The 27,221-nt window shown below is 56.1% G+C and overlaps 1 protein-coding gene across 4 annotated transcripts; it reads right to left on the bottom strand.

Moving 5' to 3' along the window:
• Positions 1-991: 991 nt before the first annotated feature.
• SLC13A5 (solute carrier family 13 member 5) lies at positions 992-26,581 on the bottom strand. Of its 4 annotated transcripts, none has more exons than XM_036269065.1 (12): positions 26,443-26,581; positions 22,035-22,163; positions 21,618-21,754; positions 18,817-19,004; positions 17,660-17,828; positions 16,146-16,268; positions 10,900-11,112; positions 9,775-9,875; positions 8,556-8,674; positions 6,041-6,202; positions 2,740-2,877; positions 992-1,123 (listed from the first exon to the last, which is right to left on the bottom strand). In XM_036269065.1, the coding sequence occupies exons 1-12, from the start codon at positions 26,542-26,544 to the stop codon at positions 992-994; spliced, it is 1,713 nt and encodes a 570-aa protein (XP_036124958.1). In that variant the 5' UTR covers positions 26,545-26,581. The 4 variants fall into 4 exon arrangements, with proteins under 4 accessions (XP_036124958.1, XP_036124959.1, XP_036124960.1 ...); XM_036269066.1 differs by having other exon boundaries at positions 18,817-18,953; XM_036269067.1 differs by lacking the exon at positions 2,740-2,877.
• Positions 26,582-27,221: the final 640 nt, after the last annotated feature.

The raw sequence follows: 27,221 nt of genomic DNA, 5'->3' as shown, positions 1-27,221 counted from the left end.
GAAGGCCAGCAGGCTTTCCCCAGGGGAGCTCAGCTCTGGAAGGACACACACACTCTGAAGGGACCCTGCTCTTGGCAATCAACAGCTGTATTCACCTCTGGGCCTGCAGGGGAGGGATGACCTAGACACCCGACTGTGACCCCGAAGGAGCCATCGTGCCCATACTTGGAGTGTGATCCCAGCTGTGTGGGGCGGCAGGAGGAACGTCTCCCAAAGAGCCCAGCTGACCTGCCGGGAGAAAAGAGGGGATCCCAGCGGATGTTGGCCCAGAAGACAAAGGGACCTGGGAGGTGAAGGAGCTGCACTGGAGACGGGGAAAGGGGTCCGAATTGTCAGTTAAAGCGGAGCACGGTGAGGAGAGCTGGTTTGCCAGGGGTGTGCCGCGGGGGGCGTCGCCCGGAAGTTATCAGCTCAGAATTCCTCATCCCTTGGTGTTGGCACTAAACTCCTGGGACTCCAGGAGGCTGACAACCACTCTCACTTCAGCAGTGGGAAGCTTCCCAGAACCAGACGTTCTGTCCCCGGGCTGGGCTGTCCCTTCCAAGTGACAGGGGTGATCTGAGGCAGCCCAAGGTCAGCAGCAAGAGGCAAGGGCTCTGGAAGGTCGTTTGCTCCGCTCTCAAGCTGGCATCTGATTCCCCTCTGGATGACCTGGGACTGAGCAAGTGGACATCAGAGCCCAGCGTGGGGTCAGCTCTAGGCTGAGTTGAGGCAGGAGCCGGCATCCTGGTCCCTGTGCAGCTTGTCCCAGAGATGATGGCAGGTCCCCAGGAAAGATGGAAGCCAGCTGCCTCTTGGGAGTCTCCCTTCACTTCCAGACCTACCCTCCAGCCAGCCGTCCCCAGCGACGACCCGGGCCTGGGTCTCTGTGGGGTGTGGGCATCATCGGGTCACTTTGGGGTGTGCACCCCAAAGCTCTGCTGTAAGGTGTGCCAGAAGGTTCGGGAGTCCTCAGGAAGGCGGGGGCTGGGCTGTGGTTTCGTGGCTCTCCCTAAGTCTCAATATGCGTCACATTAGCCCAGTCAGGGAAACCATCCAGGTCAAATATGACCCGTCCCCAGGTGTTGACCGCAAGAAATACACAGAAGATTCCAATGACGTTCATCATTAGTCCCGTTTTCACCTGGAAAAGAACAGGACCAGAGTCAGCGCCCTCAGGCCACCGGGCTGTCGGAACAGAGGTGAACGGGACACGGGGCGCTAGTGCTCTTGTACAAGGGCTCTCGGGCTGTTTTGCTGGGCCTCCCCTCCCTGGGCCATGCTCTGTGCTCACCCCCAGACAAAGCAATTTCCTATCAAGTAAGTATCATCAGCGCTCAGAGCGTCCCTGGGAATCAGGCATGCTGGTGTGTTCTCTGCCTAATTGAATATTTGGAAAACTGGGCCTCGGGGAGGTGACACGAGGCAACACCTAAGCCACTCGGAGAATTACTGGGGGAGCCCGGGTCTGACTCGAGGGCCCATGCTTACCCCAGCACCTCCACTGTCCCACAAGCACCTGCTGGCTTCCCAGGAACCTCCCATGGCTCTTTCCGATGCCAGTTCTTTCTTCCTGCTCACTGGCCCCTGCTCTAAGCACTGTTGTCGACTTTTTTTTTTTTTTTACCCTCACCTGAGGACATTTTTTCATTTTTTGTTCAGATAGAGTGGGAAGAAGAGAGGAAGAGAGAAACATCGACGTAAAAGGGACACATCGAGTGGCTGCCACCCGCGCGACCCAATCAGGGCTGAGGACAAACTGCAACCGAGGTACGTGCCCTTAGTGGGAACCGAACCCGGGTCTCTCTGGACCGCAAGCCGATGCTCTGACCGCTGAGCCAAACCGGCCAGGGCTGTCGTCGACTTTTTACTGAGGATTGGAACTGAGTGAGTCCATGGTTTCTGGACTCTCCCCTCTTTTTAAGAATGCTCCACGGGCTCGGCCAGTGTGGCTCAGTGGCTGAGCATCACTCCATGCACCAAGAGGTCACTGGTTTGATTCCCAGTCAGGGCACAAGCCCAGGATCCCCAGTGGGGCATGCAGGAGGTGGCCAATCGATGTTCTCTCTCATCAATGTTTCTCTCTCTCTCTCCCTCCTTTCTCTCTAAAAAAAAAAAAAAAAAAAAGCTCTATGGAGTCCCAGATACCCAGTGGAGGCTGAGGTAACTCCCACCTGGCTGGGCGGAGGGAGGGACCCTCACTCCCCCATCCTCCTCTCAGAGCGGCCCCCCTTCTCTTGGCAGAAGTGATAAAGCCCAAGCAGAAGGAAAGAGAGACCCTCCCCCGGCAGCGTCTCTCCCAGGCACTGGTCTCTCTTCCTGTCCCCACTTCTCTGTCTGCGGACACCTCTGTCGGTCAATCTCTCTGGCTGTCATCAGGATTCGCCCCCCACCCCCGCCCCACCCCCAAGCCATCTCAGCCTTGTCTGTCCCGACTGCCCTTAGGGCTTCTTGCTAGTTTGTGAGGTCCACCTTGGCCCCATGAGACCCCCCCTCTCACCCCTTCCAAGGGTTCAACCAGGGCCCCCCTGGGGAGATCCTGTAGCCCGCCTCTCAGCTTTGGGAGACAGAACAGTGTGAAAAGTGAGATCATTCCAAAAAGAAGAAGAAAAGCGGCATATAAATGCAAGTACTGAGGACAGATCTGGATCGTGGGTGGTATTCCCAACTCACGGGGCATCACACGTCACTAACAAACAGGGCGCCCCTCAGGACGAGGGCGGCAGAGCGGGTAGAAGTAGATAAAAGTGGCTGCGTTACCATGTCAGAAACCTTGAGGTGTCCGTAGGCAAACACGATGGCATTAGGCGGGGTGGCCACAGGCAACATGAAGGCAAAGGACGCACTCAGGGTACAGGGGAGCATGACGTACAGCGGATTGAGGCCAATGGAACGTGACTGGGGGGAAACACAGCACTGCAGAGTCACATATAAGGAAACGAAAGCTTCTGGGACCATCATTCTGAAAAGCATCCTCCTAAGGTACTGTGAGCGTCCCCACCTCTGCACCTTGGTCCTTCTGGGTCCTCTACCCTTCGCCAGGCCTCTGGATGATAACTCTGCTGCACCCCAAAGGCAGTGCTCACAGCCATCTCCCCGGAGGCCTTTCTGAAGCCCCTCAATTCATTCAACATGTATTTCTTGGGCACCTACTATGTGCCAAAGACCATGCTTGTCACGCAGACCGCACTCATCGTGACATGTTCCTGCAGCCCACGTGTGCGCACATCCGTCTGTCCTGCCACAGGCTGAGCGCGCCCCGGGGGCAGGGACCACATCTTTTCACCTACAGATACATCTGTGTGTGCATGTGATTTTGTACACATTTGGGATCATTTTGAGTATGGAATTTGGTATCTATTTTTTTTACTTTTCAGCTTAAAATCCAGCCACATGTAACAGCATCTGGCACACTCATTAAATATGTGTTGAATGATATAACAATGTAATTCAGAAAACCTGTCAATATCTATCAAATAATATACTGAACGAATGATATAATATAATGAATGATACCTGTCCATATCTATCAAAATTAATGATCCAGCATGCAACTTACATGCACGAGGGCAGACACGAATACAAAAATGTTCACGGCAACATTGTAATAGCAAAACACACAAGAAACTGACTCAACAGCCATCAGTAGCAGGATGGTTAACTAAGATATGTATCTACAAACAATGAATAGTCTGCAGCTGTAAAGAACTGAGTAGGTCTTATGTGGTAACATGGAAAGGTCTCCAAGGTCTACAGTTAGATTTTTTAAAAATTTAAGGTGCAGAACAGAACAATTTGTTTAAAAAGTGTGTGTGTGTGTGTGTGTGTGTGTGTGTGTGTGTGTAATGCACCCAGAAAGATATCTAAGAAATTAGTAACAGAAGTTGTCTATCGAAGGAAGCTAGAGAGTTAGGGCCTTTTATACTCTTTGCTATTATTTGACATTTGGAAGCCATGTATATGGATTACATTTCAACTTTAAAAAATTATAGCCATGGCCAGGTAGGTGGCTCTGCCGGTTGGAGCATCGTCCCATACACAAGAAAAAGGTTTGGGGTTCAATTCCCAGTCAGGGCACATAACTAAGTTGTGGGTTTGATTCCCTGGTCGGGGCACATATGAGAGGCAGCCAGTCGATATTTCTGTCTCACATGGATGTTTCTCTCTCTCTCTAAAATCAATAAGCATATCCTTAGGTGAGGATTTTTAAAAAAATTATACACATTCCCATTTTATTAAATGCCCTTCAAAACTGATTTTAAAAAAGTGGCTCGATAACATTACGGTGTGTGCGGATATAACCTCTTCCATCAATCCCTGTTATGGAAATATCTCATAAGAAATAATTCTGTGTGCATCTTTATAATACAGTCGACCCTTGAGCAACGTGGGTTCGAACTGTGTGGGTCTACTCGTACATGGATTTTTTCAATAAATGTACAGTCAGCCTCCGCACCCCCAGGTTCCCCACCTGCAGACTCACGAACCAAGTGGGAACCGCGGGTGTGGGCACATGTATGCATGGCTCTACGCCACTGTACATAAAGGACGTGCGCACCCGCAGGTCTGGGTACCTGCGGGAGGTCCTGCAACCCGTCCCCCGTGGATGCTGAGGGACTGTAGTTAAGTTCTGGGAGCGTCAGAAGTAATACTGTGCAGCGTCGTTCAACAGTCCGCTGTAGTGCTTGTGGGCGTCTCTGACCATTTCCTAACACGTCCCCAGCCAGGAGCTGCTGAGTCAAAGGGTAGGAGTGGGTTTCAGGTTACGGCTGCTGTGGGCAGGCAGGTCTCTGACAAGTTCCACTCCCTCTGGGCCAGGGGCCCAGTCTATTTCCTGCTTCCCCCATTTGTCCTGGCCTTGAGTACCCAGGGCGTGTGCACCCCATGTGGCTCCGTGACCCAGCTGGGTCCTGAGGCAGGAGTGCGAGTTGTCTGTGGGAGCCTTACTCGGGTTTCTGATTCTGGAAAAGCTTGTTCTGGAAGGGCCTGGCCACCCCCTCAGGCTAAGACCTTGTCTGTCTGGCTCAGGGCTTTGGGGCCCCCTGTTGGGGCTGGAGGTGACAAAGCCAACCTTTGCTAGAGGAGGGGGGGCCTCAAGGATGCTCCTTGGCATACGCCTGAGCAGCCTGTTTAGGGGCGGGGAGATGGAGCCACCTTGCTATTTCTAACACTGTCACATTCACTTGGATTGAAAGGAGACACCGCATGGACACCTTGACAGTCAAACGGAAATTTACCAACTGCGGGCCTGTGTTCAGGTGTTTGAAGTCTGTCTCCCGACTCCAGAATGGCAGCCGCAGCCTCTCCCGGGCTCATTTGCAGCCACAGAGGGTTTTCTCAGCCCTCACCTTACTCATCCCTCAGTGCGGGAGGAAAGAGCTGTGGGCTTGAACCCCAAGCCCAGGGCTTCTCCTCTGCCACCTTGAGGTCGGTCCTGCCGTGAGTGGCAGAAGAAAATGCACAAAAACATCACAGCAGACTTTCCCGTGAGCTCTGCTTCCTTCTAAGTCCCAACGCGACAGCATGCTTGCCCCTAGCACACTGATCCCCGATCCCTGGCTCACCACGCAGGGCTCCTGGGAGTCTTCAGTCATGCACTCCATTTCCTTTACTTGGGGTCTCCATCTTCCCAGAAGTTCCTGTCCCCCAAACCATCCCCAAGCCCCACCTCCCCCAAGGCCTCTTCCCGGCGGATCCCAGTGAGCGGTGTCCGCCTCTGCACATCGTGCCCTCATCCCCGCACGGCATTGGTCCGCTCCTCCTGGGCGCCAGTCCTGGCTCCCCAGCTTGAGAAACAGTCAGTCACACTTATAAATACATTTTGAGCACCTGCTTTACGCTTAGCGCTTTGGCCGGCATGGAGAACACAGAAAACAACAGCAAGGCACTGAGGGCAAGCCCGGGGTCATCAAGGGCACACAGGTCCGATCAGAGCCAGGCCTGAAAGCCCAGCTGGGCTCTGGCTCCTGATTTCACTGCCTCACTACGGACATGGTCATGGACTGACAGCTTCTTGTGAAGTGATGGCTAAGGGCCCCCACCCCCTGGCAGGGTTACTTACCATGGTGGCAAAGATGGGCAGGAACAAGGTGGTGGTGGCCACGTTGCTGGTGCACTCAGTGAACACGGCAATGAGCAAGGACAAGATCAAGGAGATGGCTGCCGGAGGCAGAACGTGCAAGGGCTCCATCTGCTGCCCCATCCATTTGGACAAGCCCGAGACCTGGGAGGCACCAGCAGGGCAGTCACTGCTTACGGTTCCTCCAGGGCCAGGAGGGACCCTCATCTTTCTCTGGGCAGCTCAGCCCATCCCCTCCTTCCTAGTCTCTCTGCATACATTCCACAGGAGATCTCCTCCATGCCCACAATTCCAACTTCCATCCTCATTCTTCTGTCTCCCAAATGTGTGTTTCTAGCCCAGCAGGTCAACTGTCCAGATTTAAACATGCATACTCCTCCTAGAAATTTCCACCCAGGTGTCCCAAGAGCATGTCCGACTCAACCTGCCCTCACCTGCATTCTTCCTCTCTAGCCCAGAGTCTACCGCTCCCCCTGGGTGCCCCAGCTTGCTGAATGGACTCATCATCCACCTGCTACCCAACCTAGAAGACCAGGAGTTGTCCTGGGGATCTCTGTCCCCCTCATTCCTTCCACCCAATCAGTCACCAAGTCACCCAAAACATCTCAGGCCCGCTGTCTCCCACAGCCCCTGAAGCCCAGGAGAGATCTGAGCCAGAAACTGGGGGTCTGGATTCAGTGCTTTGCACTGAGAAAAGATTGTCCGGGGGAGAGAATGAAAGTGGACAGACAGGAGGCCAAGGGTAGAGCCTGGAGGAACACTCACACTTAAGGGAGAATAGAGGAAAAGCCAGTAAAAGAGGCTGAGCAGGAACAGTCAGTCAGAAGGAAACCAGGAGAGAATGGTATCTTGGGGACCAAAGGAGGAGGGACTGGTCCATGGAGTCCCATGTTCTGAGGCTGAGTGGGATAAAAGCCACCGAGCATCTCCCGGGTCTCCCTCAACCCCGGCCCTGCCCAGGCCTCCACCCCAGACATCAGTGATCTTCCCCCAGTGCAGGTCTGACCAAGTCACTCTCTGGCCTCAACCCTTCAGTGGCTGCCACTACCTGCGGAATAAAGTCGACACCCCCTCTCTTGAATTCAAGACTTTTATGAAGCAGCTTCTGCTAGCCTCACCAGGCTCATCGTCTGTGCCTTAGCTCGGTGCCACACACTTATTCCTTTACCGGTGTGTGTCTTCTTTCCGAAATGCTCTTCCAGACCTCTAGTCTGTGAAGTCCTCAAGAACAAGGACATTTTAATGTCCTCTGTAATTCCCATGCCTGGGCTAACAGGGACATCATAGAAACGTTTGGTGAATGAATGAATAAGTGAATGAATGATATGATAGATGGACAAGTGGATAGAGAAGTGACAAGATGAATCGATTTGTTCATCAAAAGAATGTTTATGCACCTGCCTTGCACCAGGCTCTGTTCTAGATGCCAAGGAAACAGAATAACAGATAGACCCTGTCTATCTACTACATTCTATTCCTGGACAGATGGACAGATGGGTGGATGCATGGGGGTAGATGGCTCATCCCTCCCTCTGGCTCATTTCTTCCCTATCACGGAAGGGGGGGAGGTGAGAAAGTTACATTTTGGCCCTGGCTGGTTTGGCTCAGCGGTTAATGCATCAGCCTGCAGACCCAAGGGTCACAGGATCCATTCCTGTCAAGGGCACATACCTCAGTTGCAGGTCCAATTCCCGGCAACCAATCAATGTGTCTCTCTCACATCAATGTTTCTCTCTCTCTTTTCCCTCCCTTCCACTCTACCTAAAAATCAATGAGAGCCCTGGCCAGTTCGGCTCAGCGGTTAGAGCGTCGGCCTGCGGTCCAGAGAGACCCGGGTTCGGTTCCTGCTAAGGGCACGTACCTCGGTTGTGGTTTGTCCGCGGCCCTGGTTGGGTCGTGCAGGTGGCAACCACTCGATGTGTCCCTTTCATGTCGATGTTTCTCTCTCTCTCTCTCTGCCTCTCTCTCCCTCCCACTCTATCTGAACAAAAAATGGAAAAATGTCCTCAAGTAATGATTAAAAGAGAGAGAAAAAGTTACATTTTGGGGTGGTTTTTCCCCAAAGCTGTTCCTCTCCATCTACACTGCTATATCCTCAGCTAGAGAAAAAAAATTTGAATGGCAACCCTATCAACAAAGATCTCAGCGAGTAGAAGAACCCAAAGTAGCGGTGGAATTATCCAGGGACTAGAATCTATCAGGGGAAGGTCCTTGTTGCCAAATCCCAAGGAGACCTCGTGGATCCCCTGCCTCCTTCCACTGGGCAGGGCCCTTTAGGTCACCTGTTTCCACGACCACGGGAAGCGCTCTCTCTATTCCAGGCACTACTCATGCACAGCTGACCAGACAGAATCCCTGTCCCCGAGAAAGGTGCAGTGAGTGGAGGTTCTGACACAGACCCGGCCCAGGGGTGCAGGGGTGGAGGGACGTAGCGAGCCTTTGGCCACCCTCCCGTTGAAGGGGGGGGCCCTGGGCGGCCCGCAGCCGGAGCGGTTACCTCGCATCCTTTAGCCAGAGCGAATCCGCCCCCCAGCAGCAGCACGATGCCCCAGGGGACTTTCTCCTGCGTGACCTTCCAATCCAGCAGCGCAGGGGGATAAAAGGGAGTTTTCCTCTCTGAGAAGAAACAATAAAAACACACAAATGAACAACCCAGAGCAGCCTTATGAAACAAAAAACATCGAATCAAGGTGAATAAAAGCCTGTAAGGACAACGAGTGCCGTCCCATATCTATAAATTAGCTACAGTAACTAAATTGTAAATTTAACGGCGGGTGAAAATGTGGCAAAACTATTACACACTCCTAGTAGTATTATAAATTGCCAATCTTTCTGAAAGGCAATTTGGCAATACATTTAAGAGCCAGTAAGACATACATATCCCAGTAACATCACTTCTAGAATTTATCCTGAAGAAGAAACCCCCTCAAAGAAAAAGCTATAGACACGAACACGTTAATTTATAGTAATGAAAATTTTAAAACAACCAGAATGATCCATATCAGGAGAATGGTTACAGTCCCTCGATGCAATATAATGCCGTTATTAAAGAAGACAAGTTTGAAAGACGTGGTGAGAGAAAGAAATGTTTAGAGAGTAACCCACGCAAAACCATGAGAACAGAAACAACAAAGCAACAGGGTTCAAATTGTGTGTTTTGATTGTAGTCATATCATATATTACTTACTAATACAGACTGGGAGGCCCTGGCCGGTGTTCTCAGTGGTTAGAGCATCAGCCCAAGGACCAAAGCGTCTCGGGTTTGATCCCCAGTCAAGGGCATGTACCTGGGTTGCAGGTTTGATCCCCAGCCCCGGTTGGGGTCATGCAGGAAGCAACCAACTGATGTGTTTCTCACATCGATGTTTCTCTCTCTCTTTTCTCCTCTCTCCCACTCTCTCTAAAAATCAATGGAAAAAAATATCCTCAGGTGAGGATTAAATACATAAAAAAGACTGGGAGGAAGAGAGAAACCCACAAAATATTGATGGCATTATGAGAAAACGTCTTCTGTCCCTGTCGTAATATTAATACAATATCAAATGTTCACAAAGCAGAAGAGACTGTGTACTGAACAATACGTGGGAAGGCCTGGAAAGCCCCTCTGTCCAGACTTGCGTCCTCGCCAGTCCTCTTGGCCAGAGCGGGCTCTTCTCCCTGCCGAGCCCGGACTCCCGCAGAGCCCTGATGAGGGGAGGCCGGCACCGGAGACCTACCTTCCTCGCTCTGGCTGCAGAAGTTGAACTTGGGCTTCTGCGAAGGCACAATGAATAGCAGCATGGCCACGAAGATGGCCACGGTGGCGTCAGAGGCATACCTAGTCGGGGAGACAGCACAGGAGGAGCCAAGTCAGCCGCGCCACAGACCCGCACCGCATCGAAACCCGCCTCCGTGAAGAAACAGGCTCCGCTGCGGTGAGAACTGCAACCCCAAAGGCCAAGATCAGGAACCCTGGCTGGAAACCAAGGCCCCCCCACTCCTGGCCTGGCTCTGCCGCCAGTGTTGGGTGACCCTGGGCAGCTCACTGCCCCCAACATCCTGTGTGGCTCCATGAGCGAACGCCGTGGCCGCTCCTGGGCCAGGGTCTCTAGAATCCGGGCTCGCCAGGTGACCACGGCAGACCTGCACCGTGCAATCAGCAGTACGGCAGCGGTTCCCGCCACACACCTGCTTTTCCAGGCTGGGCCTGTCCCGGCCTGTCTTACATCTGACCACAGAACCTCTGAGCCAGGGGAAAATCGACACATACCCCCTGCTGCCAAGTCTCTGCCTAAAGCAGCGATTGGACCCCAGGATCTGTGCCTTCAGATCCCTGTCCAGATCTAAAGAGGGATGAGGGGAAAGAGATGATGAAGGAGAGGTTTGGAAATCAGAGCTCCGGACGCCCCACTCCAGCCCTACACAGTTCTCTCTGTCACAGCCCTGGCCACCAACCTGGCCAGGTATTTTCTGCTCAGCCTGTTGGGAAAGGAGGGGCCACCTGTGGGTTTGTCCTAAAGATTCGTGAGGAAAAAAAAAAGGCTCCAGCGGGTGTTGCTCAGTGGTTAGAGCGTCAGTCCAGGCACCAAAAGGTCATAGGCTCGATTCCCAGTCAAGGGCATGTATCTGGGTTGCAGGTTCGATCCCCGGCCCCAGCTGGGGTACGTGCAGGAGGCAGCTAGTCGATGTGTCTCTCTCACATCCATGTTTCTCTCTCTCTCTCTCGCCCTTCCCCTCCCTCTCCCTCCCTCCCTTCCACTCTCCCACAAAAAACAGAGAGTCAAGAAGACAACAGAGTGCCCCCGAACCCAACTACAGAACGCGGGAGTGCCGTGGCGGGTGCTGCCGAACGAGGGACTTACTTGGTCTCGCCCTCCACCCAGGCGAGCGACACCCAGCCGGGCATGAAGCCGGGGTCCCTGGAGAACCACAGGCTGACCAGCAAGAGGAAGCAGAGCAGCACGTTGACCTCGGCGAAGGAGAAGGGCCCCAGCTTCCTGTACTCCTCCTGCAGCACCTTGTAGGCAGCCTTCTCGCTGCTCCTCTCCTGCCTGCAGCCCCAGGACTTTCTAAAACTGGAGGAGGCAAAGACAAGGGAACAGAAGGCAGGTTGGTTGGCTCAGGGGCTGGACAGAGGGACGCCTGCACGCCGGGCAGAGAACATGATGGCGAGACCTAGGGCGCTGCCCCTGGCCGGGCCGGGGTGCTCGAGCAAGTGCCTGCCCCGTGCGGTGTCTGTCACTCCTACCACACCTCACAGGATTTGGCAGGGGACGTCTCTTACATGCCCCGAGTACCCAGAACTGGAAGATGCTCCCAGAGGAGGCTCAAGATGGCACAGGTGAGGAGGCCAGGACGGACCCGGTCTCCGGGGCAACGGAGGTAGGAGAGGAGAGGACGGCCAGGGTGGGAGGCTGAGTGGAATTCGGGGAGGGGTGGCCAGGAGCATCGGAGGCAGAAATAAGCGGGACTGAGGCTGCCACTGGCCATGGAGACCTGGCTGCTCCTGTCATCTGTCCCCCAGGGAAAGGCCATGAGAAGCCTGGAGCCAGCTCAAGGTGGAACCAGGGCTCCCTCACATGCTCAAGCCTTTGTTTCCCTACGGTGGCCTGGAGCTGCCTTCAAGGGTGCCAGGGTGCCAGTGCCCATCTTTGAGGAGGCTCAAGGGGGCACAAAGAGCACGCAGGCTGGGCCAGGCAGGAGCAGGGTGGGAGCTTGCATCCTGAGGAGCTGGAGGTGTGGGCTCGGGATCCAGGAGATGGGCTAGCAGCAGGCATGGCCGTGGCAGGAGGGAAGCCAGCCCTGGCTCTGCTCTTGATGGGTTCCTTCGGGACCCGTGCCCACTGGCCAAAACGGCCTGCCCAGGATGCGCGGCGGGACTTCCTCCAGGGGGCGCTGGCATGAGGAGGCAGGGAGGAGGAAGGATTCTTGGAAGAGGTGTGGAGGGTACTCAGCCACGGGGAGAGGCTAACTGGGGCCCCCGGGGCCCAGGATCCGGGCCTTCAGGAATTCTACAAGGAACCCATGCCTGTCCACCTGAAGAGGGCGGGCCCGGCCAGGGGAAACGTCCCTAGAGAGCCCTCCCTGTGGGCATCCTTCCTGAGGCCCCAAGACAGACTTCACGGGGGGCGGGGGGGGGACTAGTGCCAAGATGCCAGTTTCTGAAGCCAAGGCCGGACGAAAGCCGCCTGTGAGGGTCATGCTGGTGAGGGGCACGGCCTGGAGCCCGGGCCGCAGGGAGGTCAGGACACAGCAGTGCTCAGGGATTGGGAAAGGAAGAGGCAGTGATGGGGTCTCCTATCTGCACAGCCTGTGGGATCTCTGTGCTGGACAAGGGGGCGAGGCTGTGCATCCCGAGGTCACCCGGCATGGGGGTGCTCTGCTGGTGTGGGGGGGAGCCTCTCACCCCCTTGGCACGGGAGAGTCCGTTTGGACCAAGGATCGATCTGCTGCCAACTGTCATTCTCGAAACTCTGGGGTTGGGCCAGAGGCTTCAGGTGCCCAGGATAAGGCCTGACTCGGACACTCCCAGCTGCCCAGCCCGTATCTGATGCTGGTGACACGTCCCAACACCACACAGCCACAGCCTCTGGGGGCTGCACCGCACATGCAGCTGTCCCGTGCTGGATCCCCACAGTGGTGTCGCCAAGCCTTCGAGACCCTCTTCTGCTACTTGGCTTCACCCTCACCTCTGGGTTAACCCTGACTGGTGACCGCTGGGCTGGCACGAGACCAGGCAAGTGGACCCAGTGTGCCCGTGGGAGCCCAGGGGGAGGGATGGGTACACAGCGTCCTTCTGCAGCAGCACGGCCTTCAGACTGATGCGGATGAACTGCCACGGAGCCGAGAGGTGGCGGAACCCCTGAATCCCTGAGTGCCTCTGCTGTGGCAGGGGTCCAGAAAATGCTCCCTCCGAATCCAGGGCCGGCCTGGTTAGGGCAGTTGGGTATAAGCCAGCAGTGATGCCCCATTAGTCCTGGGTAGTACTGGTGGGGGGCTGTGGCCCACTTGGCTGGAAGTAGCCAAGGGGGTCACCCATAAACCCAAAAAGATAGTTTTCCTGGATCAGGCCAAAGGCAAAGGCCCGGACATTGCTCTCCACGGCCGACCTGGTGAGAGATTCAAGTGAAGGCTCAGCAGAGACGCTTCCCACCGCTGAGACAGGCGCTGTCTCAGGTGAGGTGGTCCAGGAGGCACGGAGGTGGGGGTCACCAGGTCCTGGTGCATGGCAGGACATGGCCTGGGCTGGAGGACATCTGCTGTCTGAGTATTCAAGCTGAGTAGAAAAGCTCTAAACAAGGCTTCCTGGGAGCCACCCCTCGGCGCCCCGCCACACTCCAGGTCTGTCTGGTGAGGGTCCCTGGGCTGAACAGCATGCCGGGAACGCGTACGATGGGCGGCAGCCCTGAGCCCAACCACAGGCAGAGTGCAGAAGCCTCCAGCTCCCTGCTGGTCAAGAAGAGCTGATGGCCCTGGCTCAGCGGTTAGAGCATCAGCCCGCGGACCAGAGTCCTGGGTTTGGTTCCCGCTAAGGGCACGTACCTCGGTTGCAGTTTGTCCCCACCTGGGTTGGGGTTGTGTGGGTGGCAACCAGTCGATGTGTCTCTCTCACAGCAATGTTTCTCTCTCTCTCCTCCCTCTCTCCCTCCCGCTCTATCTGAAGATAAATGCAAAAATGTCCTCAGATGAGGATGAAAAAAAGAAGAGCTGACGGAGGCCATGCCAGGCTGGGTGAACCGCAGCTCGGGTCCTTGGCTGTGAGTTCCTGGGAGCCTGGTGTCCACCTCTAGAGGTTGGCAATGTCCCTGTGGTCTTGGGCCAGCTCCCCTCTGCTTACTCTGCCAGGGAACTTCGTAGACCTCAGAGCCTCAGGCCCCTTCCCCGCCTCAGGTTGAGGGGGCCGAAACCAGTACTCCTGACACCTGGCTGTACCTAGGCCTCTAGGTGGCCAAGGGCAGCAACCCTCAGCCTCCCCAAAAGGGGGTTGTTAGGGGCTGAATGATGTCCCCCTAAATTCAGATGCTGAAAAACTACCCCCAATGTGGCATCAGGAGGTGGCCTTGGAAGGCAATTAGGGTTAGATGAGGTCACGAGGGTGGGTCAGCGCCTCTGAGAAGAGGAAGCCCCAAGCACACTCGCGCTCTGCCCCGTGCGGACACAGGAGAAGGTGGCCGTCTGCAAGCCAGCAGGAGGGCTCTCACGGGAACCCGAGGCCGGCACCTTCACCTTGAACTTGCAGCCTCCAGAACTGTGTGAAATAGAGGTCTGGGGTCTGAGCCCCCAGCGCGTGGCGCTCTGCTCCGGCAGCCCGAGCGCCTGGACAGGGACATGGGCATGAGCACAGGTTCTAGAGCCAGGCCGCCTGGTTCAAACCGCAGTCCCACGACTTCCACGTCGCACAGCCCTGCGCAGGCCGTTTACCCCCTCTGTGCCTCAGCTGCCTTGCCTGTGAATTGGGAATAATTAAGAGTACCTACCTCACAGGTTGAAGTGAATATTAATTAATACAGGTAGAGTGATTCAAGCTGTGCCTGGCGCTTAATAAGCACTCAGTACGTGCTGGTCGTTATTGTTCCTATTGCCTCCCTGGAGGCAGGGACGCCACCCACGGCCAGCAACAGGTTTGGGGCGGGTCTCCCGAGGCCCCAGGATGCGAGGACTTTGGTCCTGAAGCAGGTGTGAAAAGAGCTCCACTCAAAACCAGGCTGTGGCCCTGGCCGGTTTGGCTCAGTGGTTAGAGCGCTGGCCTGTGGTCCAGAGAGGCTGGGGCTCGGTTCCCGCTAAGGGCATGTACCTCGGTTGCAGTTTGTCCCCGGCCCTGGTTGGTCGTCCGGGTGGCAGCTACTCGATGTGTCCCTTTCATGTCGCTGTTTCTCTCTCCTTCTCCCTCTCTCTCTCTTCCTCTGTCTCCCTCCCACTCTATCTGAACAAGGAATGGACGAATGTCCTCAGGTGAGGATAAAAAAAACAAAACAACCAGGCTGTGCCCCAGCTCCCAGGGGAGCAGCTCCCTTCATGTGAGGGCTGCCTACTACTATTATTATGTTGTTGCTGTGACTACTTTGATTATAAATAGAGATTTTTTTTTTTAATGGCAGTTTTCAAAACAGTTCCTCCTTCAGAAGAAAACTTACAAAAATGCCCCTTTGGGAAGAACCCACAGGGTTTTGTGGGCACTTCTGCCTCTGGCTCTGAGACCGCCCCTGGCCACACAGCTGCCTGTGATCTCAGACACAGAGCGCACGGCTCATAGCTAAGTACCTTCCATACCAGGGTGAGAGGGCCACCTTTGCTCCACAGATAAATTTGTGTCTTTTAAAATCAAAACAGCTTTTTTCAGGTATTTGTCAGCCACACGCCATGGTTTCTGTCCAAAGTCTGGCTGCTATCAAGGTTGACTCTTGGTGAACTTGCCGGTGTGCTGGGAAGAGGAAGGTAAACTTTGCGGAACGTGCACGCCGCTGGGAACACTGTAGGCCTTCAGTACAAGTCTGGGTTCCGACTGTTTGGACACTGTCAGGTGGTGTGCTGTGACCTGACCTAATGGACACATACGGCCAAGTGGAAGTTTGTCCAGCAGCATCGATTTGCTCACGGGGACAAGATTCCCTTTAATGGCTTTGACTCACGTTGATGGCAAACCTGCTCTTTCTCCCTGGCCAGGAGCCGGGCAGGGGGCAAGGGACAGAGAGGACTTAGCACAGGCCCCAGAGGAGCTCAGGTCAGGGGTCAGGGGCAGCACTGAAACATGAATACAGGTACCGAGGGACAGGGCCATGTGCTGCCCAGGGAGGCCCAGAGGAGCAGGTAAGGGACTCCTCCATGACAGAATGGGACGGGGGGAGGGGGGGTCAGGAAAACTGACCCTAAGGAAGCAGCATTGGAACTGGCCTTGAAGGCGGAGGAGGTGCAAAGGTAGGCAGATAGGGAATGTCATTCCAGAATGAGGGGACAGCATGTGCAAGGCACGGTGAGCACGTGAGGTGAGACCAGCAGATGGTGGGGCTGGAGCAACAGAACCAGACGGGAAGAACTCCGCGGACTTGCCTATTGGTCCTTCTGCAAGGGCGTGGCAGCTTAGACTATTCCGGAAGCCGTTCAAACTTACTTGAATCCCATAAACATATACTGGAGCCACAACCAGGCGAGCAGCAGCATTATCAGCATGTTGGGGAAGGCAAATCCAAACCAAGAGGCGAAGTTCACAGTGTCTTTGCTGTCAGGAAACAGTCTGAAGAGAGAAACAGCGGTCCGTATCTCTGCCGGATGCCAAGCCGCAGAGAACACGCAGGGTGGGCCTGTGGGTACAGGCCGGGCAGCAGCCGGACCCTGAGAGGTGGTCTGGACTGGAGGTCTCATCCTCCTGAGGCCCGGCCATCCAAGGCCACCGCCTGGGTCTACCTCAATCAGGTGGGGGCCGCAGAACACAGCCATGCACAAGACAGGCCCGAGGAGCGACCAACTAGCCCTCCTGGGGGTCCAGACCCTGCTGAGCAGCTCGTGAAAGTCGTTGGCCAACAGCATCAGGAGGACCACAGATGCCTCGGTAGCCTCACCCTGTGGGCTTCTGCCAGGGAATGCCCCACTTAGGAAACAAATCTCAGAAGCTTCCCGGAAGGGACCAGAAGCTGGTTCTGCGGGCCGGAGGGCCACTCTCGCTGCAGGCTGCCCTCCCAGCCCCCGCGGTGCTCGCTGTAGCCCAAGGGTGTCCAAGTAGACAGCTTTCTGCTCTCACCGGGAAATCCAGGGAGAGCTGGAGGCTATCATTACAGAGAACACTCACAGGAGCAGAGCAGTCTGCTGGTCGGACCTCCAGTGTCTGCCTGGCCAGGCTCCAGGCCTGTCCTTCCCACCTCCCCGCTGCCTCCCCACCTGTCCAGGGCTCGTCTGCACAGGACGGGCACCAACACACGTCCGTACTTCCCTTCATCACATGTACGTGACCTGCCTAGACCTCTCCAGGCATCTGCCACCCTCAGCAGACCACGAGTATGCCGCAGATAGGGCCCAGGTCTCCCTCACTTCTGACTCCAGCCCCTCCCAGCACGACGTCAGGCATATGCCTGGGTCCTCAAGGCCTGTGTCCCTTTGGGCCAAGGAAAGTTCCAGACCACCACTGTGGTCCTGAAGCCTCACAAGGGCACAGGTCACCTCAAGGGCACTTCGAGGAACTATAGGGACTGAGCTGGCGAGGCAATGAGTGACCCTTGACGCCATCTCTAGATGCCCCGTATCACAGGGCCATTGCCACTCACGGCCAAGGTCGGTGAGCCCGTTTTGAGGAGAACATCCACAGTCGTATCTATTTTCGGTAGTTTTAAACAAGGACCCGGCACCTGAAACTATGCCGTCACTTCCCACGACTTTAGCCCAGAGTTCAAGCACACGACCTGTCTGAGCGAAAATTCTGAGCCCCAGGACAGAAAGCAACCAGTCTGGGGCCTGTGATCAGCTCCCCCCCTGAGTCCTGAGCAGCTGCCGCAGAGGCTGATGGGGCCACAGCCTCCGAACCCTGCCAGACCCCGGCTCCAGGGCCCGGCGGGGGAGGAGGGAGAGGAGGCCGAGGCCCTCCAACCCCAGGGCCCACACTGTTGTCCCCAGAAGGCATGGCCAGCGACTCACTCGTGCATCTGGCCCAGGAGCACCACGTTGGGTCCTGTCCCGGTCAGGGTGGCAGTGCCTCCGATGCTGGCCGCGTAACACACGCACAGGGTCATGGCCTTGCATATGCTCTTCCTGCCACAGTTCTCCTGCTCGCCCATAGCAGGGCCTTCAAAAATCACTCGGCTCCCTGTAGTGACACACCTCCGTGAGCAGAGCCAGCCCGGGGGCGCCTGCTCAGCCCCAGCTCCCCTCTGCCGCTGCCCTGAGGACGGGGCCCTGCTGGCTCTGCCGGCTCCCTCCTCGGGTTCTCCTCCGCCTGCAGCCCTGCCCGCCCTCCCACAGTCAGACGCCTCCGTGCCCAGTGCCAACTCGGGGGCTGCACATATGTGCCCTTTCCTGCCTCCTTGCCTTTGCTCCAGCTGGTCCCTCCATCTAGGGGGTGTCCACATCCATCCTAGATGTCCCTTCCTCCTAGCAAGGCCTCTCCCTGGTCTGAGCTCCTCTGGTGTCTGGCTCATGGCATCCTGTGGCTTCCCCGAGGTGGGGGAACTGTTGGAGGGGCCTCATCACTCCACCCCACTGGGCTCCTTGAGTCCGAAGTGGGGGTGTGTCCGCGTCATCTCAGCAGCCCCAGGACCTGGCCCAGAATCTGGCAATCGGGCCCTCAGAATGGGCCCCGAGCTCCCCTGTGCTGGGCCTCGGGGGTGGGGTACAGACAAAGCAGAGAAGGAAACAGGCGCCATCTAACTTCCCTGAGCTCAGCACCTGGCAGGGAAACAACTCGGGCAACCACCCCAGGACCTGTGGGGGCAGAGAGCGGAGGGGAGGCTTGACCTGTTCGGGGGAGGCCTCCCTGAGGATGAGTAGCATCAGCAAAGGGTGAGGGACCCCCACAGTGGGTGCTCAAAAGATGCTCAACTGAGTAATCAAATGAACACCTATTGATTTCTGTGGTTGGCAGGAACGAAGGATTGAAACTTATTATAAGCAGCACTAAAGGTTTTAACTTTTATGCAAAAATGATGCTCCTAAAACTTACAAAAACAGCATTTTCTAAGTATTTCTCCACATGCTTGTTTAAAAGTGGGCTCCGGGGTCGGGGAGGTGGCCAAAGCTTTTGACGAGAGGGGACTGCTGTCACTGTGGACCCCGGCAGCTCCCGGCCAGGGGCTCACCTGGCAGCTCACTGGTTTTGCCTTTGTCCGCCAGCTCCAGGGCCCCCAGGCTAGCCTCGGTGGCCGAGCTCGTGGCCTCCATCTGCTGCAGCACGGCCTCCACGATGGGCACCATCATGGCCGTGGTGGCCGTGTTGCTGATCCACATGGACAGGAAGGCCGTGGCGCCCATGAAGCCCAGCATCAGCCTGCAGAGGAAGAGCAGAAGGGAAGCCGGCCAATCCCCTCCCCGAGTGCCCCAAGCCTTAGGTAGCAACAGGGGTTGGGTGCCCCTGCAGGGATGCCAGGGGTCAAGGCCAAGGTGCTGACACCAGTTCGAGACTGGGTAGTCCAGGAGAGTCTTGCAGTTCTAGTCCCTCCCTCCCTCCTTCCCTTTCTCCCTCCCTCCTTCCTTCTTTTCTCCCTCCTCTCTCCCGCAGACATTACTGATGTCTACTCTGATGGCTACTGGGGGCACCAAGAGGCCTTTCTCAGACCCAGTCGTGGTTCTAAGGAGCTCCTGTCTAGCAGGGGCAGCACAGGCACCCAGGTGGTGCCACCCCAGTGCGAAGAGCAGCCCCCACACCCCACTTCTATCTAGAAGATTCCCACCCAGCCCAGACCCTGCTTCTCCTCTCATACATTCAGAAGGGCTGCACAGTTAGCCCTCAGGGGCAGGGTGAGCCTGGGAAAGTGGGCCTCCCTCGTGGCCGACCACCCCCACCCCTCTCTGCGCACACACGCGTCGCACCCTTTCCACTCTGCGCTGGACTAGATGGAACAGTATTCAGAAAACACGTTCCCATTATTTATAACACCTGTCTTCCACCTCTGTCCCACCTCTGCCGTCTGCTTGGAACATGCCTCATGGTCCTTCAAAACCTGTCGCACCATGTCCCTCCTCCGGGGCCTCCCTCCCGGCGCCCGCCAGGCAGGGCTGAGCACACCCTCCCCAGCCCCGCAGCACTCATCACTGGCTGGGTTCGGAGGACCTGTTTCCAGGTCCGCCTTTCCTCAGATGGTGAGCAGGGGCAGGGTCTGCTTCTTCTCCGTGGCCGTACCCCGGCACAAGGCCCAAATCATGGGGCTCAGGGAGGGCCGGCTAAGTGAAACAAAACTGCTTGCAGTCTCTGTGCCCTCTACGGTCAGGCCGCTCCCCAGGGCCACCGATCCGCCGGAGGAAGGGACCTAAGGCTACACCGCACTGAGGTCCAAGCTGGTGTCCATGTAGGTCGACTTCACAGACCCACGAGAACAAAGGCTTGGATCCAGGCTGGAAGCAGGATGGGAATTTTCATGAATGAGGCTTCGCTAAGATGCTTCAAGACGCCAAGTGGGCCTCAACATAAAGGTCGCCCAGGGCAGGCCGGTGCCATGCACAGCTGGATGCCAAGCTCAGAAGAGAAGCCTGGCGACAGGAAGGGGCAAAGAAGCACGCGTGAACATCTGAGGTTTGGGAACAGAAGCTCTTCAGCATTCTCAGAATGAGGGCCACCTGCTGATGGAGAACAGCTGGCCACTCAAAGGATCCTGAGAGCAAGAATCCTGAGGCTGCTGAAGTCTCGCATTTCTAGAAAATGCAATGGCTTTGACTTGATCCTGTAACCAGTCACTGGGGGGGAAGGGATACCATGAAGGGTGACAGAGACCAGAGAGTCACAAAACCTTGTACTGGGGGAGCCTGAGGTGCCAAGGGAGCCAGGCATCATCTCCTGGGGGGGGGGGGCGCAGGCTCTATGTGCTCAGAGCCTGCACAGTCCCTGACACGTGGACATCTCGGGAGGGATTTGCTGTGAACTGACCAACTGCTGCCTTCCCAGAGCCGGGGTGAGGCACAGCATCATTTAGGGAGCACACTGCCTCAAAAGAAAGGTGGTTTGCCCGGGCGGTGTGGCTCAGTGGTTGGGCATCGACCCATGCACCAAGAGGTCGTGGTTGGGCCTGATCCCCAGTGAGGGGCATACAGGAGGCGGTCAATCGATGTTCTCCCTCATCGATGTTTCTCTCTCTCTCTCCCCCTTCCTTTCTCTCTATAATCAATAAAGAAAAAATATTTAAAAAAAAGAAAAAGAAAAGAAAGAAAGGTACGTCCTGGGCTCTCTACTAGAGGGGCAAGGCTTCATCTGACAGCCAATCACTGAACCCCTCTCTGTCCCACCTCTCAGAGTTGTGGTGAGAGTTAAGTGAGGTGAGGAGTAAGCTCCCAGTGTCACGCCTGGGGCCTTGCAGACGCTCAAATACCCGGGTGATTCTGATGATATCAGTTCCCTGGGTTGGTTGGAAATTGCCTGTGATTGGGTGAAGGAGACCTTGGAGAGAGGGGAGAAGCTGAGGTTCTAAGTGATATGAAGGAGGATGAGGTAAAAAGCTTCTTTGCAGAGGCGGAGGATGGGCCAGCTTTGGAAGGAGAAACTTTCTGCCTCCTCCTGAGTGGGGTGGTTGAGCCACCTCTGGCCAACTTTCCCCACAAATGCCCTATCAGGCATAGCTTGATCCAGCCTCCACCCATCCTGTTCCCTGTAGAACCCTGCAGCCCCTCCTCCAGGAAGTCCTCTGAACATGCAGGGACCCTTGCTGACCAGTCGCCTCTGGACTCAGAGTACCTTACCTAGTGCTGCTCACCACAAACCCCCACCATTACCAATGCACCTGCTTTCCCCAGCTAAGATCGTCACATGCCCCACCCAGAGGCCCAGCTGCCTGCCAAGCCCAGGTAAGGCCGCGGGCAGCCCTTGCCAGGGGTGACCTGGTCTGTGCGACGGCTCCTCCCCAGCCCTGGGGCCCACAGGGAGCCCGTGGCAAGGAAGAGAAGGCGTAATTACTGTGCGGGCTTGGTCCCCACCCAGAGGAGCGTGCGCAGGGCGATCCTCTTGTGCAGGTTCCAGCGCTCCACGGCCACGGCCACGATGAGGCCACCCAGGAACAGCATATTCGTGTCCTTCATGTACTGGACACACACCTGGGAGGTGGTGGCACAGAGGCCCCATCAGGGTTGCCTCCTGGCCACCACTGCGTGGGCCCAGGGCCACCCAAGTCCCCAGAGACAGGCGAGTAGACCAGATGCTGACTTGAGGGACAGCTGGGAGAGGAACGGAGGGTCAAATGGTCTGTCTCCATGCCAGAAAGAATCCACAGTGGGCTTTTCTGGTCCCCCGGGGCCTGGGCAGATCAGAAGGGGGCTTCGAGAAGGAGCCAGTGGGAGAAGCAGGAAGCCACCAGGGTCCCCTGGGTCTGCTCACCTGCTTGGAGTCCAAAATCTTGAAGAGCGGGAAAAGCAAGGCAGGCATGAGGGAGGTGACAGCCAGGGGGATGACTTCGGTGCACCAGTAAATGGCCATGAGAATGATGACGTAGGCACACCTGGCAAACTGAAGAGACAGCCCTGAGGCCGTGGCATGCTGCCCCCGCCCTCGTCTCACCACCCGTGAGAATGTGCATAATAATACCCACCACCTCGCGGTTCGCGGTTGGTTCGCTGTTTCCTCAGCACTCTCGTTATAACCATTATTAACCACCCGGACCCTGCCCTCGCCCTCCTTCCAACCCAGCCTTTTATACCAGCCACCAGGACCTATTGCTTTCAGCCCTCTATTGCCTGGCCCCTGCCCCCTCCTGCCCTCACCCCAGGGCCACTGCCTTCTCAGGACACACTTTCTCCCGCCTGCGTGGCTGCGACTACCATCTACCTGACCTTCCTGCCTGCATCACTCCACACTGCGCTCCCTCTTTCTCTTTTGCAAATCGCCCTCTGTTTCAAAGTTTCCTTTTGCCTTCAGGACAAAACCCAAAAGCCTTAGCAAGACTTAGGAGACCCCCTGCAACGGAGCAGACTCTGCAGACTCGTCCAGCCCCGTCTCCTTGCCCACTCACACCCCGAGTTCCTGCTGCCCCAGAGACTGGCAGTAACTCAGCCTCCTCTTACACACAGAAGGGGTGTTCGTGGGCTCACTCTGTCCTCAGCACCCAGCCCAGGCCTGACGCCCAGGAGAAGCTGTGTGAATGCCGACTAGAGGAATGGACTAGCAAAGCACAAGCCACCACTACACTGCGGGAAAGACGGGCCTGGACACTGTCGCTGGTTATCATGGATTAACCGAGGAGCATGGATTCTATGCACGAGACACTGCATGACTGTGTTATCAGTCATAAAAAAATAAATCTTTCTTCAGCATCCCACGAGAACCTCAGGACACCTCCCTCCTGTCTAAGGCGGGGGTTCTCAGCCTTTCCACTGTGGACATTTTTGCAGGGATAATTTTTTTTGAGGGGTGGTGTGCCCTGCGCATTGTAAGATATTTAGCAGCGTCCCTGGCCTCCACACCACTAGGTGCCAGGAATACTCTCTCCAGTTGGGACAACGCCAGTGTCTCCAGGCTTTGCCAGATGCCCCCTGCTTGGAAGGGTGCAGGTGTCAATGCTGACTGAAGCTACTGGACTCAAGGCAGGACAGCGGTGTGTCAGAAGCCCAGGCTCTGACCCCAGGCGGTCCTGATCAGTGTCCACTGTCTGGCTTTCAGCAGCCACTCAACAATGCTATTGATAAAACACTCCTCACTCCCAACCCAGCCCCTCTCCCTGTTTGTTTCATGTCCTCACCTGCACACTGAGGAATTAAGAAGCGTACCCATGTTTGGTGCATGGCACACAGAAGGTGCTCAGTGAATTTTTATTATCTAAACTTAGAAACAACCAGTGGCACGGCACGTGTAACCAATTTCCACAGCACAGTTCCTGGAGGCACCAAATGTAACCAACAGAAAAGACACAGTAAGCTGGCCCCCCATCTCCATGCCACTATCAAGAGGCCCAAGAGATGCCCCATCCGAGGTAGACTTGACCGTCTGGTCTAGAATGCTCCACAGTATAGAACAGCGTAGGAGGCATGTCAGGCCAGTCTGAGGAGGGGGCCGGCTCCCCGGGGGTCAGTAAGTTCAGAGCGCTTCCCTGCAGCTGGCACGTGACTGGAAAAGTGCTTAAAGCCCAGATAAAAGTGGGATTTATTTATTTTTCTTTATTGATTTTAGAGCGAAAGGAAGGGAGAGGGAGAGATAGAAACATCTATGAGAGAGGACATCAATCGGCTGCCTCCTGCACGCCCCCCACTGGGGGTCGGGCCCACAACCTGGGCATGTGTCCCGACTAGGAGTTGAACTGGTGACCTCTTGGTGCATGGGTAGATGCTCAACCACTGAGCCACACCAGCCATAAAAGTGGAATTTAAAAGTCAGCACCCAGTATAGAGCCTAGCATATAGTAGGGCCCAATCAATACCTGTTAAATGCACAACTGACTAAAACCATGTATAATTATTAACAAATAAGGCTCCCCATGACATGTTGCTTAATGAAAAAAAAAATGTAGGTAAGAGAACATGCTGCATCTATGTGTGTGTGAGTGTGTGCGCGTGCACGCAAGCGCATACATATGTGCGTAGAAAGAGGGAGAAAAGAGATTGATTTCTGGAAAGACAGCCATCAAAATATCAGTAAGTAATAGGATTTGAGGGTATTTTCATTTTTTACTTTATACTTTACAGACTTTAAAAAGAAAGCATTTTCTTACAATTTTAATAAAATCAATGCTATGTCTGCAATAAACATATCATCGATTTTATTAAAATGCTATTTAAAAACAACAACAACAACAAAAACAGAGAAAGGGCAGAAAAAGTAGGGCAGAGATGAATCCAGGCAGGAACCGGGTGGAGGAGCGGAAGAAAAGAAGGAAGCCTGCAGGAGAGGCCGGGCACGGGCAGAGGGTGGTGTGCCCTCGGAGTCGCTGCCCCACTTGAACAGTGCCTGCCAGGCTGCCAAGTTCTCGCTGGCTTCCCAGCCGCTCTGTCCCATGCCAGTATCTCTGGGTTTCCTTGCACAATGGTGTGGCTGTGGGGGGCGGGAGCAGGGAACTCTTCAGTGGTGACTGTTCAGAGGCACAAGGGAAGAAAACACCAAGACAGGGGTCCAGGGTCCCAGTGACCTGTCCTACTGGGAAGGAAAGTGCGTGAAGGCAGCCTTTGGAAGGACTTTCACAATGTCTCCTCACTCCCAAGGCAGAGTAATGACACTCACAGACACTCAGGGTTGGGCGTCCCAGCTCAGGGCTGGCTGTGCATGTGTGTGTGTGTGTGTGTGTGTGTGTGTGTGTGTGTGTGGTGGGGTGGGAGTGGGGTCTCAGTCACACTCTCCTAGAGCAGGAAGGTCAGCCAAGCTGTATAATTATTCCACAGAACATCACTCCCCACCAGCAGAACTAAAATCACAGCTCTCCTGCCTGGCTCCCTCCCACAGATGGTAACAGCCCCAAATCTCTTTCTACAGAGAAAATATGATTGCTCGCAGTTGGTATGTCAACTGAAGAGCCATCACAGTTTGATCTGCTGTCTGTGACCCATCCAAGGCCTGTGCTCACCCCACTGGAGGCCTTCTCTCAGCCTCCCCCCCCTCCTAGGAACCAGCATAATCCCTTTGGGCACCCAAAGCCATACAGTGTCAGGACCCAACCACCTTGCCCCATTGTACAGACAAGAACACCAAGGCCCCAAAAATGAAGAGGAAAAGGCTTCACTAAAATCACAAGGAAGAGTGAATGAAGTCGGGTTCTCTTGCAGATTTGGCTTCCTGATACCCCAGGACACCCCCAGTCCTCCAGGAATGCCCCTAGAGTATCCCCGAAAGAATTCCTCTGTTTCCCAAACCTGCCTGGAGGGATGGGGGAGCCGGGGGTTTCCTGACTGGGCTGAGAATGAAAGGGCTGAAAGAGGGAATGAAGAAGGAGCAGCCAGCAGCCACAAAAGGCTTCAAAGGGCTCGGGCCTCTGCCAAACAGGCTCCGCACAACCCAGCACAGCCTGGGCCAGGGCTCCCAGCGCCACCCTCACCCTGTGGCCAAGGCCATTCATTCTCTGCCTCCCTCCCAGGAGCTCCAGGAGACCAAGGCATGGGATGGGACATGGCTTCCCTGCAACCCTGAGTCCTGCCACTCAAGGCTTGGGCTCTGGGGACCTGACTGCCTCCTGCCACAGCCACAGCAGGCAATGAGCACAGCAGACCAACCCTGACCTAAGCCGGGAGGAGGGTTTTCACTCAGCTGTGGCTTCTAGGCCTGCAGAGTTGGAAAGAAATGTGGATCATAGATGGGGAAACTGAGGCTCAAAGAAGGGCCAGCGAGTGGCAAAGACAGCATTCAGGATCCATGTAGGTCCCTGACTGATCCTGGAAGCCACCCACAGCTGGGAAGTCCGGATACACGAAGGGAAGGGAAGGAGAGAGAAGGAGGGAAGGCAGCGCTCAGGCTCACTTTCAGCCCGGCTGGCGTTGGGAGTAGGGGTGGGGGGAGGGAGTGAGGTTATGCGCTCGGGAGATTCAGCGTCCCGGACTGAGTCTCTGGATGGGCTGTGTGGCAAGGTCTGTGCTAACTTCTAGATTTGTGTGCTTGTTAAGACGGTTCTTGTCCTGGGAGCTGTAGACCCCAAGGTTGGTGTGCCCCTCGGAATTCTTTACAGCACACCTCCCATCTGGCACCCGGAGCTCCCAGCGGAGCTGTGCCCAACCGGGAGTCCTTGCGTTCCAACTCAGTAACCCGGCGTGCGGCGCCCGTTGACGGGACGCGTAGCCTGGAGTCTGCGGGGCTGCAGGGAGATGCAACTGACCTTAGTGGGCATCAGAATGATGAGTGGCAGCAGCAGTAGTGGGGTGACGAACAAGATCACGAAGGACTTGAACTTGCAGACATAGCTCAGTGCCGAAGCCATCGTGCTGGAAGGAGACGGGTGGGAGAGGCAAGTTAGAGGCAGCGAGAGGCTCTGCGAGCTTAAGAAGGGGCCACAGTCCCGGGGGACGGTTGAGCGGCGGCAACTCCGCCCCCCACGGTGAGGCCTCCGCGAGGCCCCGGGGCGGGGCCACACTGCGGGGTCGGTGGGGCCCGCCTGCCCCCAACTCTGCCACCCGGCGGCGGCAGGAGGTGCCTGCGGGATTTAGCGCATCGGACCCGCCCTCGAGGAGCGGCCGGGCCCCCCCGCATTCTCCAAGCCTTTCCTGCGCTTCCCTGGACAGAGGCCCGCTCCAGGTCTGCCAAGCGAGATGTGATCGGTCATTTTTTCTGCCAGCTTTGGCGTGTGGCTCCCCTTCTGCTCCTGCCTTCCTGGGCCGTGCAAGCGTCCCAGGTGAAAGTCTCCACATGCCTGGGGCCATCTACTCACTCCTTCCGCCCCTCGCACTCACAGGTCGGAGGGGGCTCTGGCAGAGGTGGCGACCCTGCCCCGCGCCCTCCGCCCCGCAGCAGCCTGGCCGTGTCTCACCTCTGGCTTCCCCGACGCGTCCGCGCTGCTTTGGGCAATGGGACCTCTCGCCCCGCGCGCCCTCTCCCACCCAGCGCGGCTGGTGCTCCTCCGCGACCGCTGGGGAGGCGAGGGCTCTGCCTTCTGCAGTC

Source organism: Molossus molossus, unplaced genomic scaffold, assembly GCF_014108415.1.
Source record: "Molossus molossus isolate mMolMol1 unplaced genomic scaffold, mMolMol1.p scaffold_m16_p_19, whole genome shotgun sequence".
Lineage (NCBI taxonomy): Eukaryota > Metazoa > Chordata > Mammalia > Chiroptera > Molossidae > Molossus > Molossus molossus.
This window is presented reverse-complemented; position numbering and strand designations above follow the sequence as displayed.

Bases quoted from the DNA above. Each gene is read 5' to 3' on its own strand.
- SLC13A5 (XM_036269065.1), bottom strand. From the start codon at position 26,544: ATGGCTTCGGCACTGAGCTATGTCTGCAAGTTCAAGTCCTTCGTGATC. The intron at 21,755-22,034 runs GTGAGCAGACCC...ACCACCTCCCAG, and splicing joins AGATTTTGGACTCCAAGCAG to GTGTGTGTCCAGTACATGAA. The intron at 16,269-17,659 runs GTGAGTCGCTGG...TTCTCTCTTCAG, and splicing joins CTCCTGGGCCAGATGCACGA to ACTGTTTCCTGACAGCAAAG.